The sequence below is a fragment of the Buceros rhinoceros genome, unplaced genomic scaffold (genome assembly GCF_000710305.1).
Source record: "Buceros rhinoceros silvestris isolate BGI_N320 unplaced genomic scaffold, ASM71030v1 scaffold7609, whole genome shotgun sequence".
NCBI classification, from domain to species: Eukaryota; Metazoa; Chordata; class Aves; order Bucerotiformes; family Bucerotidae; genus Buceros; species Buceros rhinoceros.
The window spans coordinates 20,465-33,687 of record NW_010430915.1 but is presented as its reverse complement, the minus strand read 5'-3'; the positions used below and the strand labels follow the sequence as shown (position 1 = coordinate 33,687).

The window sequence follows — 13,223 nt, the reverse complement described above, 5'->3', positions numbered from 1 at the left end:
TAGTCTTACTCTGTATATTTACTGTTTTATTTCAAAGTTTGAAGCTATTGAATGAACACAATAAGCCTTAAATATATACACATTCTTGTTACACTAACATGTCACAACACATCAACATTATTTTTGATGAATGGAAGCATATTTTTGAGAGAATCTACATCACTTGAGAAACTTTTGAAATACTTTTCCTGAAAAGAAAGTAAATAGAATAAATGTCTACTACACCTTGTCACTTTACAGCTTGACTCAATCAGCTCATTTTCAATATCCAACAGACTAGAAGGCAGATTGTATTCCAAAGATGAGGACATTCTTTTTAAACGCAGTAAGCCAACACAGAACTTTGCTCCCATCTCCTCCAATTCTCTTGTCCCTATCTGCAGTCCCTAATTGGAAAACAAGATTTAAAAATACAAAATTGGTACATGCAGAGGGACCCACACATACTACAGAATTGCTGTTTAAAACACATTTCGTTATTTTATTTAATGCACTCTCTTGCTCTAAATTCAGAACATGTAAGAACTGCAGAGTAAACACTTAGCAAGAGTATCAGAGAAAACTTAGATAATAACTACATGATACCTCTAAGGCTGAACAGACATTTCTGGACACATCCACATTTCACTGGAGCTTCCTACTTTACACTTCTAGCACATCAATGCCCAGAGGCATTGGAAGAGAGACCGAGATCATGTCCAAGTTTATAAGTATACACTATTTTACAAACCTGAGACAAATCTATAAAATGGAATTTAAAATACTGAGATTTCAAACACAAGATTCTTCAATAGAAGTTCCACCAGAATGAAAAAAATGAGACAATTCATATTGTAGCTGTGATCAAGTTCACTGCTATGTTCTGATATATAAATAAGACTATTTAAGGCAACAAAGTTACTCCTTGACACAATCATCTCTTCCTCTCCTATATGTTAGAGGCAACATGGGTTAATTCTAAAGAATTTATTCACACACTTAGTAGAGAAAATCAACAACCAGAAAGTATCAAAAGCCATAACTGTGTTCTAACTTGAATGATAAACGAAGGCGTTTTCCTCCGCAGAGTATTTAGTAGGTAGAACTTATGTAATATTCTCCAAGTTTACATACGTGACAAAGCCTCCCATCAGATAATTCTACAGTTTTAATTGAGCCAGCAGTGCACAATATACGGACAAAACCTCTGACCTCAACTGCTTTATAAAAAGGGAATGATATTCCAGGGTGACCTCAACAAATACAGAATTGGATAGTAGTGACTGTATATACACTAACAAATTCAATGTCACAACCCAACACAATCCCCCCCCCATTGCAAATTCTGTATCTCAGAAGAATCTAAAAGGATTTTAGTTTGGATCTTCTAAGCCTCTTAAGTAAAAAGGTAGTTAAAAAGAAGCTTTGACAAAAACAAGCAGGGAAGCAGAAGAGCCGGGAACTGGTGGCAAGATAAGACATCAAATAGGAAAATATATGATATAAAAATAATAGGGGTTTTTTTTGTTTTGTTTTGTTTTTTGCTAAAAGCTAAAAACCATACACACAAGTCTGGAATACGTTGCCATGCTGACACTGTGTTTTAAAACACAAAGTTAAAAGAAAGTGTTGTGCTGCTCCAGAACTGGTACAGTCCACATGTTCTTCATGTACTCCTGTTTTAAACATACGAACACTTCATAAGTGGAAAATTTGATTGTATTTTTCTTGCAAGTTCTTTTTTTTCCTTCATAAACAAGTTGCTTTTCAGTAACAGGAAAGCTAACACTATATCCACTATTCTGAACACTGTCATCCTCTGGCCAAATGGTACAGAAACTTCTTAGCAGTGAACAAGAGTTGGATATTTGAGTATTATTTTTAATAATCATACTACTTACCTCTTTTATAATGCTTTTGGGCTGTAGGTTTCAAAGCACTTTATTAATAAAGGAAGAAATATCCTCACTTTACTGATGGAGAAATGGAGGCAGAGAGGGTTGAAGCGATTTGCACAGTGTCTCACAGCATGTCTCTGACCCCGCTGGGAACAGAAATTCAGTTCTCCTCACTCCCAGTGCAGTACCTTATCCACAGTGGCCAATTTTGGTTTGGTTTTGTGTTTTGGGGTTTTTTTATTTGTTTGCACGTCAGTAACATTTCGAAGGCCCCAATCATAGCTGGGGCTCCACTATGCTAATCACAGGAAGACACAGTCCCTGCCCCAAAGAGATTAAAATAACATTAAAGACAAGAGGCAACAAAGTATGCAGAAGGGGAAGGAGAAAGGTAACAGTAATCACACTGTTACAGATTACTAATGTGCACAACTTGATGGTTCAGAAACTCTTCCAATTATTGTCTATGTCTGTTGCTGAAGAAGTTATTGTTAGTTGGCAGATTCCTTACAGGCAGTATAACAGGAGTGGCTCCAAGTTGAAAAAGTCAAGAGCATAGTATGAAAGAAAGTGCAAAGACAACTGTTAGAAAGATAAATTGCGTGTGCCTGTTCCGTGGCTGCTACCCTCAGCACAGCAGAAAGAGGATATAACTCAAGAGAGACTTAAACGGATCAGACTGAAGGTGGACGCTTGGACAATAAAGTTTGAACTTACTATACTGAAGGGTCTAAACTCGTGGTAAAAGCCCATGACAAAGTCTAGAATTGTTTCTGTCATTTATTTAAATCATAATGGAGAATGCAATATCACAAAGCTGCTAAATACCAAATTTCTTAGTTCACTGTTACTCTTCCATTAACCAAATCTCTTTATTTCCATAAAACACGAAGCCTAAAGTCTGTTTCAGAAAATAATAACGAACAGTTGCCTTAACTAAGGGACCTGAGGTGAAGTTCATTTTCACTGAAGCCTTGAACACACTCCTCTTCATCCTTTAATCGTCTTCAACTGTTGTTCTAGTACCTTTAACTGTGGCCTGTTAAAGTTCCTTGTGTTACATATATGGCTTTTAAGCACATGCCACCTAGAAGTGGCTTTTTTTTTTTTTTAAATGCACCAAATGTCATTACTTTTTCTTTACATTTTATACAACTGTCCTTCTTCTAGACAGTAACATTTTAGATGGCTGGTTGAAGTGTTCCTTACTAAGTATATATGAAAATACCTCCACATGATAGAGTGTCTCAGTGATGAGTTTTGTGATCTGAAAGGGAAGATGCAAAGATTTGGAGAAGTCAGCTGGACAGTAAAACGTCATGTTGTTGTTCTGCTTTCTTATTAAGCAGCAGTTACAAAGAGGCGATCATTTTTTGAGAACTCAAAATCTAGAGACTGAAAACTTACGGTAACCGACAAAATTTGTTGACTGTATCCTTACGTCCTAAAGTCTTCTCTTCATATGCATTATAAAATTTCCAGATAACATTTTTTCCATTAACTTAAAAATTAAGCAATCCTCCCAAATGTATTAACCTCCGAGCAGGAAAGGGATTGATATCAGTTTTCAGTTGGTTTGAATTCTTGAAGAAATTGTTCTTTTGTCTGGCATCTTAACTACCCTCAGTTGTAGATCTTGGAGCATCTTTTCACTTTAACAGTTGCTTTTCAGGATCTTGAATTGCAAATGACTCAGCAATATCTGCAGCCCTAATTTTCAACACAGTACAAACACCCCAAGCATGCAGTTAATAAAAGATTGCTTCCAGAGATAACTGGGAGGGATCGCCAGAGAGCCACCAGAGATTTCTTCCACAAAGAACAAAATCAGTAAGTAATTCTCTTTGTGCTTTGAATAAAATTCAGTGGTGATGCCAAAACAGAAGAAGATGGAAAAGTGCTTCAGACCACTATGCAATACACCCAGTTCCTCAGATCTGAATTGTCATGTTCTTTGGGGTGGGAAGTAGGAAAGGAGGGAATTTCTACAGTTTAACTCCCCTCTGGGTTTTGAAATAGCATACTATGAAACATGTTATCTAATTTATACCACAAGTTTATTCACAGAATTGCTGCCTCCACTCCCTCCACACACACACAAAATAAAGCCTAGGCATTTTCATCTCTTTGATGTTCTTACTGTAGAAATGTTGCTCTTTTCTTGTTCTATCTAGTCAGCTTGGCCTCTTAGATACACTTTCTTTAGAAGTCTGCGTATTATCACAGCGAAGAAAAAACTGAAGAATCTTCCAGAGGATGACTAAGACCTCACAAACTGTTTTATTCCACATAAAATGGATTACAGAATAGCAAACTGATCTCATCAGCGAGTTTATAGAGAAAAATGTTCGTCCCTTTTGAGTAAATTATTTTTCGATGGCATCTTGAAAGTTTGTTCACACAGCATCTTCAGTGCACCTTTCTTAAGAACTTGATCCCAGCCTTCTAATCCTCTTCGCCAAGAACCTTATTTGAGGCTTTAAGTAATTTTCTTAATTAGACTTCATAACCTCTATTACCAAGCAGAGGAAACTGTGACTTCTTCCATGAATGTTCGATTTAAAAACTTGCTTCAATTTGTAGCTGAATTTAACCCAGTGACAAAAGTTGAAGATGAGATGTTAGGATGGTGGTTCTCCTTTTCTTCCCTACGAATATTTTCTTTGAAGTGAGTTTCCTACTAGTGAGAAACTACGAACAAGGTCACCTTTTGTTTTCAAATATCCAGCCCTGTTAACACTTTTGACGATGACAAAATTGTAAGAAGTTTAAGTCAAAAAGTCAGACAAGTATGATGAGTTCAGAGGAGTGTGATTTGCAGTTCTGGTAACCTGATATGAAAGTGTTTTGATTTATTAGCCTGTTTCTGCAGCTACATGGGGAAATTCTGTAAGGGGCACTACTAAATATCTGCTGAAGAACCATGAACTGCCATGGTAAAGTCTGAAATTGCCATGTGTAAAGTCAGTTTTTATTTTAGTATTGCCATTTATTACTAACCACTTCTAACAATCTACTGGAAAGAACAGTTCTGATTTTTTTAACTATATGCATTCGTATGTGTTGCAAGCAATAATTAATACAGCCAATAAGCATAACATACAGTGGGAGGTGTTAAGTGATGAAGGCTGTTATGCAACCTTTAACATTGTAAATCATGTAATTTCACTCTAACATTATTGTATGCAGATCTTAGAAGAGTTTTAGAAGTTCAAAGCAAGCAAGCAAGTGGAGTTTTAGCACAAGATATGAATACAAAAGGAAGGAATTATAAAGCAAGAACAGTTTAACTGATACATTTTCTTACCTTATATTTGCCCTGGTCACATCCACATAAAGTGCTTTCCATTGTGTAGCTCCTTTGTACTCCTATCTCTCTCCAGACAACAACTCTCGCTGTTGATTCCTTGGACTTTTCCACTACAAAGCTGCAGCTGCCCATGCAGAATGCTGGGGCAGTTTGACTCAGGATCTTGGGGAGTGCCTGCAGGACAGCAATTTGAAAAATACAGTGATCCTTTCATTTCACTTATGGAAGCAGGAAGGAGGGGAGTATGCTATCACAAAATATTACCAGAAAATTTTGCTGCAATCCAAATTATAAGAACAAGAAGGAAAACATTTCTCCATACTCAGTTTTCAAAATCAAGTGTGTTCAAGTGAGAACACGTTTGCCATTTGCTACTTATTAAAATCTTCTTTTCCGCTCCAATCACCAAAATTCTTAGTCATGTGAGCACGAATCGGAATACAAAGGAATTCAGGTGCTCACCATCTCCTCCTAATTCACTGAGCTAAATTTGATCAAATTAAGTGCACTACATACCCAATATAATTAACTAATTTAAATCTGTTCAAGACTACTTCAACAGTTCTATTTGCAGACCTAACACTGGCAGTATTTTATCAATACATAAAATTAATTTGTATTCAGCAAAGCACTAACTTCAAGAACATGAATCAAAGTTCAATGTAACTATTTACAGGACAGCTTTGGAAAAAGACAAGAAACAGTTAAGCAAATGTATGATTTGACTAATGATCAATGACTACATTCTATCCAGCTTTTATTTATATCAGTTAAGCCAAAACACAGGACCACTTCGAATTTACTATTTCAGTAGTACATAGGCCATTATTTGCATAAGCATGCCCAAAAGTTTCAGTCTGCCTTTTTGAAACCAAAAAGCCTTTTCCCCCACCTATTATTGACTATTGTCTTTTGTGAGCTCTGGTAGTGCAGGCTACAGTGACAAAACCCCCTATAAACGTGTTGAGCAGGAGATGTGAGTGGCATTGGACTCAATATCCAGAAGAGCACACAAGAAATACAAGGAGTGATAGATATATAGATTTTTTTCACATGAGAGGGATTGGAGGAAAAAAATCTGAAAGCATCTGTACTTATTTACATTCACGGATGCATAACGAGCGTTTTAACATGCATTCACACCAAGCTTTTCAGGCTTAACTCATCTCAAAAAAACAAGGGCCTCGGGCACATTAGGTTGCACAGATTTACAGTTGCCACAAGGCGGCAGTGGAGTTACACAGAAGAAATTTTTAAAATCTTTTGAAGTTTTTTGAAAGCTTCCATCAAATGCAGTGGATGGTGTTTGTGCAAGTTTATTCTGTACGTGTATTAGGGGCACATGCCTTCACTACACAACCTTGTAAGAGGAACCTTCCCTACTTCCATACTTGAAAATGAATATTTCTCTGAGCAACCCAGTATTTTTATTTTCTTGTTGCTAGAATGTTGTTTGCCATGCTTTAATGACTCTTTTTTCATCCACTAATTATACATGTACATAAGGGCATTTGCCACATATTTATTATAATGGTAGTAGTAATATAATGGTTGAACACAAAAAACCATGTATTTGTACAAAGACCCAAAAAAGTACTAACATTAAATCCTTAGCTGTATTAGTGTGCGGTGTTTAAAGCTCTCAAAACACTTTTAAGTACGTTCATGAACTAAAAAGAGATCATTCTAAGTAAGCTGCTTATGCTATAAAGTGACTAAGAGCACAGAACTATATTGGTAAGTTATCTGAAAAGTACATTCCATATTCATGCTAAGTGAAAAGGGTACAAATGTCAAACTTACCCTGTAACCAGGGTCTTCCATTAGGTCACAAGAGGCAGAATTAACATTTGTGTGCCACATTGTCTCTTTGATGCTGCAGCCATACATAAATACATTCTTTTTACGAGAGTGACCATGATAATCGCAGTAGACCTACAATAAATCATTTTGCAAAGTAAAGCCAAAGCATATGGAATTAACATTTTTAAAAGTAATAGAAGGACAAATAAAAATTTGTTTGTACTGTTGAAAGTTCCAAAAATGAGGAAACAACACTCCTTATATAATTAAGTTGTGTATTAAGACAAAAGTGTAGGATTCATCTAAGGAAGGTTTAACCTTCTATCCTAGAAAAGGAAACAGATTTAGATCTAAAGGTTTGCAGTTCTGTAAGTCAAATTTAAATGTGACACAGTTTACAAGACCATATTAAAATGTTTACTTTACAGACTAGCTATATAGACAAGGTTAAAAAGATTCAGAATTGCTTACACACACATACTCACCAAAGGTAAACGTTTTATAGCAGCCAGATATTGCAGTAACCCTTTAGCATGGTAAATAGTGGGATGCAGATCTGGATTTGGATTTTGCCACTGTCTGTTTAAATCTTCTCCACTTAAAGAGCAACGGTGGCTATTGTGGGGGGGTGGAAAAACGCATGATGTAGTCTGTATTACCATACTTTTAAATAAGCCTCCCCCCCACCTCAAGCTTTCCTTGTTACCACTGCTTCTTTGGAATGAGTCTGGTAAGAAACAAACTTCAGTTTTCTAACATGCCAAATAATAGAAGTGTTTGGGGTTAAGTTATGCCACAGAAAACCTAAAAATAAAGTAGAAGTAGCTTCATCTACAAAGTGAATTGTAATCTTGCTTATCTGCTGTTGAAACTGAAGACTCGTGATTCTATTCAAATGCTAGTTTGAAATCATTAATTTCAAATACATGGTATCGTTATGTTTTTAGTGTCTTGACTTCTATAATACAATGACAAATGTCAACTAGAAATCTAAGACTTGAAACATGGGAGTTGTTAGGAGACAAGCAGCTGTGAGAAAAAGGAGGAAAAAAAAAAAAGGCAACCAAACCCCCCAGTGAACAAATAAAATGATCTCTGTATTCAGCCAAGTATCAGCAAGAACTTTCAAACTTGCAGAAATTCATGTTCAGGCAGTCATCTTCACAACATTTCTGTTTAGGTCACGTCTGCTGGGACAGATTTCTTAATTGACCCTGTATTAAACTTCCTCTTGTATTCTGAATGATTTAATTCCAGGTGTTCTATTATACACATGCTTTTACGACTTCAAAGACAGGGTTCTAGTCAAATCCATAACTAGTTTGATTTTTATTATTTTGTTCACAAACCTTTTAAAATATGAACCATAACTAGGTAAGGTATCAAAATTTCCATTTCACACGAATTCCCTGTAACCAAGTAAACATAGACTGCTGAATGCTTACTCATAGCAGTACCAAAAGGTTCTGAAATATCCCTTAAATTTATTAAGAAAAGTGGTGGTAAGTGAAAGACTACTACTAATAACTTCAGTTAAATCAGGATACTCTTAACTCTCTCTTGCACAATTAACTTTCCCCTTTTTAATAACATTTGACAACAGCAATTTCCATAACAGCCTTCTAACTAAAACAAACTATAATAAATAGGTAATTTTTAAAAAGTTATGCATAAAGCTTTCTCAGACACAAGGACTGTTCCTGAGTACTTGGGTAGCTTTTCCTAAAGGCAGCTGTGCTCGCATGTAACATCCTACACCTATCCAAGACTGTAGTTCAAAGAGACAATTAAAATGCCATGTCAAATGACATAGGAATGATGACCCTCCATGAACAACTGAAAATACTTTTAGTAGAACTGTAATTAATGGAAAAATGTATCTGCCTTTAAAAAGTAAAAAAACCTGAGAAGTCCTACTGATTTTGTGGGGGTTTTTTCGTATTAATTATTGCATTTGTATGTTTCCAGGTGCATCTTTTTTAAAGTAAGAGATGCAAAGACTTAGTAAGTACAGGTTACACATTTGTGAGTAAACTTATGCTTACTTTCCATTGATGACACCGTCTGGATTGAGCATGGGAATAATTTTGAAAATATAAGATTCTCGTAAACATTGGGCACTCGGATTATTGCTCATAAGGTATTCCAGCGTTCCCTTCATAACCCAGCTTGCATTAGTCTCTCCAGGATGTACACGAGCAGATAGGAAAATGTAAGGACGATTCCCTAAAAGAAGCAGGCACAGATGTTGCAAAATAAGATTCAAGCTAAGTAAACAGTTTGTTAATTGGAAAAATAAAAAAAAAAGAGGCAATAACAAGCTTTGTTTATTACAATGCAAAATACAGTATTTGGGAGTTGAGTAGTAAGTATCGGTATTACTAATAGAGCTTGTCAAAATATTGTTTTAAGGACTGCTAATTAAGAAACTCTCACAACGGAGCTTTAAATTCAGGCAATTAAACAGTCACAACTAGTTTGAGCTGGCAATTGTGATATGATGACTTTGACGGCTTTTTTCCCAATATCAAAGAAAAATACTGGGGTGGAGGAACAAACTAGGAACGCCGTCATGAGTAAAGCTCACTTCAAATCTCAGTAGCTTAGAATTGGTGATGTCTAGAGACACACCAGCTGACAGAAGGGGATGCTACTGAGTTTGTCTTGGTATGAGGAGGAGCTGAATGGAAGATGCTAATGAAGATGTCAATGGATAATGCCACTCACAAGTGTTTCTAGCCTTGGGCATAGAACTGATAGGAGAAAGTAGACTGCTTGAGCTTACTGTGAACTTACCTCATAAGCATACTAGAACACCCTTCCCTTGGCCTGAAGGACCCCATGCTCTTGGAAGCCCCCTATCCTTTAAGCACATGTAGCAAAAAGGAGATGTGCTAGTTGGCCAGTCACTTAGACAAATGACATCAGTATTCATAAAGATAAGGTGATTTTGCATTCTTTGGTATATAAAAGAAATCCTGTAACACAGGGAAGGTGTGCTAGCTTTGAGGAGTTAACACCTAACGCCATTTGCTGCACAGAAATGCAATAAAACAACTCTCTTGACCGTGTGAATCAGCCCATTGGACATCTGGTGAAAGAAGCCATTTTTGGGACAACACTGCCTTTATGAAAGATTTTTCTGACAGGCAAATACCCTGAGCATTTGGAGGAAAAAGTTACTCAGAAGGGAGGTATTCTTTTCCAAGAATGTTGTCTGCAAAGGGTGACATACAAAAAATACCTTATCCACTGGTTTAGAATATGTGAATATAAACCCTTATATACCCAGATATAAATCCCCTTATTTGACCGCCACAAATAAATAATATTAAATACAAAGCAAATCCTGAATATTGATGCATCTAAATTTCATTAATTTCATTTTACATTGCTATTTTTACAAAATTCAACAATTAAAACCAATTTTTTTTTTCAAAAAGAGCTGGTTTTACAATATTTTCAGTTGATGAGAAAGAAAAGTCATACTTACTGAACTGACAAATATGTTCATAGTAATTGGACTCTGGCATGGCTGTAATAGTGACTAACGGACAACTGTTGCCAGCCAGAGTCTCACAGAGAACATCTTGTCGAAAATATATCTGTTGAGGGTTGTGCATAGATTCCAGCTTCTGAAGATGCATCTTCATCCCAAAAATAATGAAAAAAAAAATTCAAATATTTTGCAGTCATGTAGCACAGTGTATTCCACAGGTATTATTTAATCAAACTTTCTGTTGTTCTAAGCAACTTTCAAGTTTCCATCATAATTCTGACTATAGAATCACAAAATCATTTGGTAGGAAGAGACCTTTAAGATCATGGAGTCCAGCCATTCACTCTGCACACCAGGGTCCCTAAACCATGTCCTTCAGCACCACATCTACGCATCTTCTAAATACCTCAAGGGATGGGGACTCCACCACTTCCCTGGACAATACTGCCTGTTCCAATGCTTCACAACCCTCTCTGTAAAGAAATTTTTCAAACTGGCCAGCCTGAACTTCCCCTGGTGCAACTTGAGGCTACTTCCTCGAGTCCTGTCACTTGTCACATGGGAGAAGAGACAAACCCCACCTCACTACAACCTGCTTTCAGGGAGTTGTAGAGAGTGATAATAATGTCTCCCTTCAGCCTTTTCTCCAGGCTAAACAACCCCACTTCCCTCAGCTGCTCCTCAGAGGACTTGAGACCTAGACCCCGCACCAGCTTCATTGTCCTTCTCCCTTCTCTGGCTGGACACGCTCCAGCACCTCAGTGTCCTTGTAGTGAGGACAGTACTCAAGATGTGACCTCACCAATGCTGAGCACAGGGGGACAATCACTGTCCTGCTCCTGCTGGTCACACTATTGCAGATACAAGCCAGGATGAGGTTGGCCTTCTTGGCCACCTGGGCACTGCTGGATCATATTCAGTTGGCCATCAACCAGCACCCCCAGGTCCTTCTCTGCTGGGCAGTTTCCAGCCACTCTTCCCCAAGCCTGTAGCGTTGCAGGGGTTGTTGTGGCCCAAGTGCAGGACCTGGGACCCATGAAATATCATTCTCTATGTTTCTGACTGACTGAATACATCTCTTTATATAGAGTTTGGTTTTCCAACTGTTTTGAGAAAGATGAATGCACAGAGGGTACATTATGTTCTACCTGATGATACTGTAAGGATATGTGGAAGGTAAGAACCTTTGCTTTGTGAAGTTTAACTTATCAGTCATCTCTTCAGTGCAGAAGGGGATAACAAATAAAGGGAGAAGTAATAAACCAAACAGTGAAAAACAATCCTGGTACACAGATGTAACAGAAACATTAGCAAAGTTTCTTTGCTAATTTTGCTAGTTCTCCAGTCCCTAACTGATGGGCCACTAAGAACCTAAAGGCACAGCTTTGGAGAGGGCTACCTGAAGGTCACAGATTAAAAAACAGGAACATGAGGATTTGGGATACTCACGTGGGGCCTGTGGGACTACATAAAACTTATGCAGCCTGCCCTTAGGTATCTGTGCGCAGCCTCAGTTTGTATTCCATGCATGCAAGTGCTGTGTGGACTAGATACAACTAACAAGAGAGGTATGAGTGGATTTGTGGTCAGCAACTGGAGTGAGCGAAGGTCTCACCATCAGTAGCTGGAGAGGCCCCTTTTCTTAGGAGTATCTCTGTGGGCACCACAGACTTTGTGTCCAAATTGCCAGCTAGTGTTGGGATCAAAGTGAGTGGATTTGGTGCCAGCAGCCAGAGCTGTAGGAAGTGTAAGCACCCTTCTGTCTGTGGCATCAGCAGTGGAAGCAAGAGCAGGTGTCAGTGCCAGCTGCTGGAGTGGGTAAGGGTCTTAGTGTCCAGCCACTGGGCCATGAACAGTGTGTGTCCCAAAAAAATCCAGCTACTGGGATGATAAAGGTGACTGAAGCAAGGGAGGGTGTCTCAGTGCCAGCAGCTAGGGTAGCAATACGGGTTACAAGCCCTTGTGCCTGGTACCAGCTGCTGGGGCTGGGGGGCAAGCACATGGATCTTCCCTGAAGGTAATGTGCATGGGTGGGTGCATGTGCAATTTGCTAGCAAGCTTCAAGGTGGTCTACCCAGGGAGTATGAGGCCCCAGGTCCAGGCAGGAATATTAGGTGGCCAGTCTCCATGCTGGAATCTGGCAGGTACTACAAGTGCAGAGTGCCTGTGAGATGAGTGTGCGAGTGCACACATCTGTTTGATAATGAGCATCACGCTGGACTAGCCTTCTAGTTGGAAGACTGCACAGCAGGTAAGAGGGAACGGAATCCAAGCAAGAGTATGGCACAGATGGGCCAGGCCAGTCACCCACAAATGTGTGTGTCCTTGTGATTCCAGAGCGGGGGGAGAGTGGATGGGTGTAGCAGTTTTAGACATGTTCTCCTGTTCCAGGAGGTTTGTTTTAAACTGACCAATTGGAATATTCCTTCCCATGTCACGTCCAGTGCAACTCTCATTGGCTGTAAAAGCTTCTCATGGGTATTTCTGTGCCTCGCGAGCGTTCTGTGCCTTTAAGAGACGTGGTCGCCTGTGTAACTTCCTCTCGGGACCCTGGGCAGCATCTGTGCAACTTTCTCTCTTCCAAGTCTGGTGACTTTGTGGCTCGGCGGACCTGCCTGCTCTCATCTCAGAAGCCTTCTGCTGCTGCTTCAGCAAAGATGCCGCTTCGGAGCCAACTCATCGCCATGGAAACCACGCGCCTCCGCTCCAGCAAGTCGCCACTTTTGAGAAGCTG

At 38.6% G+C, this 13,223-nt stretch overlaps 1 protein-coding gene across 1 annotated transcript in view; it reads right to left on the bottom strand.

Moving 5' to 3' along the window:
• The window catches only part of AGTPBP1 (ATP/GTP binding protein 1), a gene marked incomplete at its 5' end in the record, with an annotated part of 63,690 nt that overhangs the window by 30,537 nt on the left and 19,930 nt on the right, over positions 1-13,223 (bottom strand). Inside the window, 6 exons of the mRNA XM_010143198.1 lie at positions 226-386; positions 5,185-5,361; positions 6,991-7,122; positions 7,476-7,605; positions 9,036-9,216; positions 10,484-10,637. Coding sequence (XP_010141500.1) covers positions 226-386; positions 5,185-5,361; positions 6,991-7,122; positions 7,476-7,605; positions 9,036-9,216; positions 10,484-10,637 — 935 coding nt within the window. The remainder of the gene's footprint in view (positions 1-225; positions 387-5,184; positions 5,362-6,990; positions 7,123-7,475; positions 7,606-9,035; positions 9,217-10,483; positions 10,638-13,223) is intronic.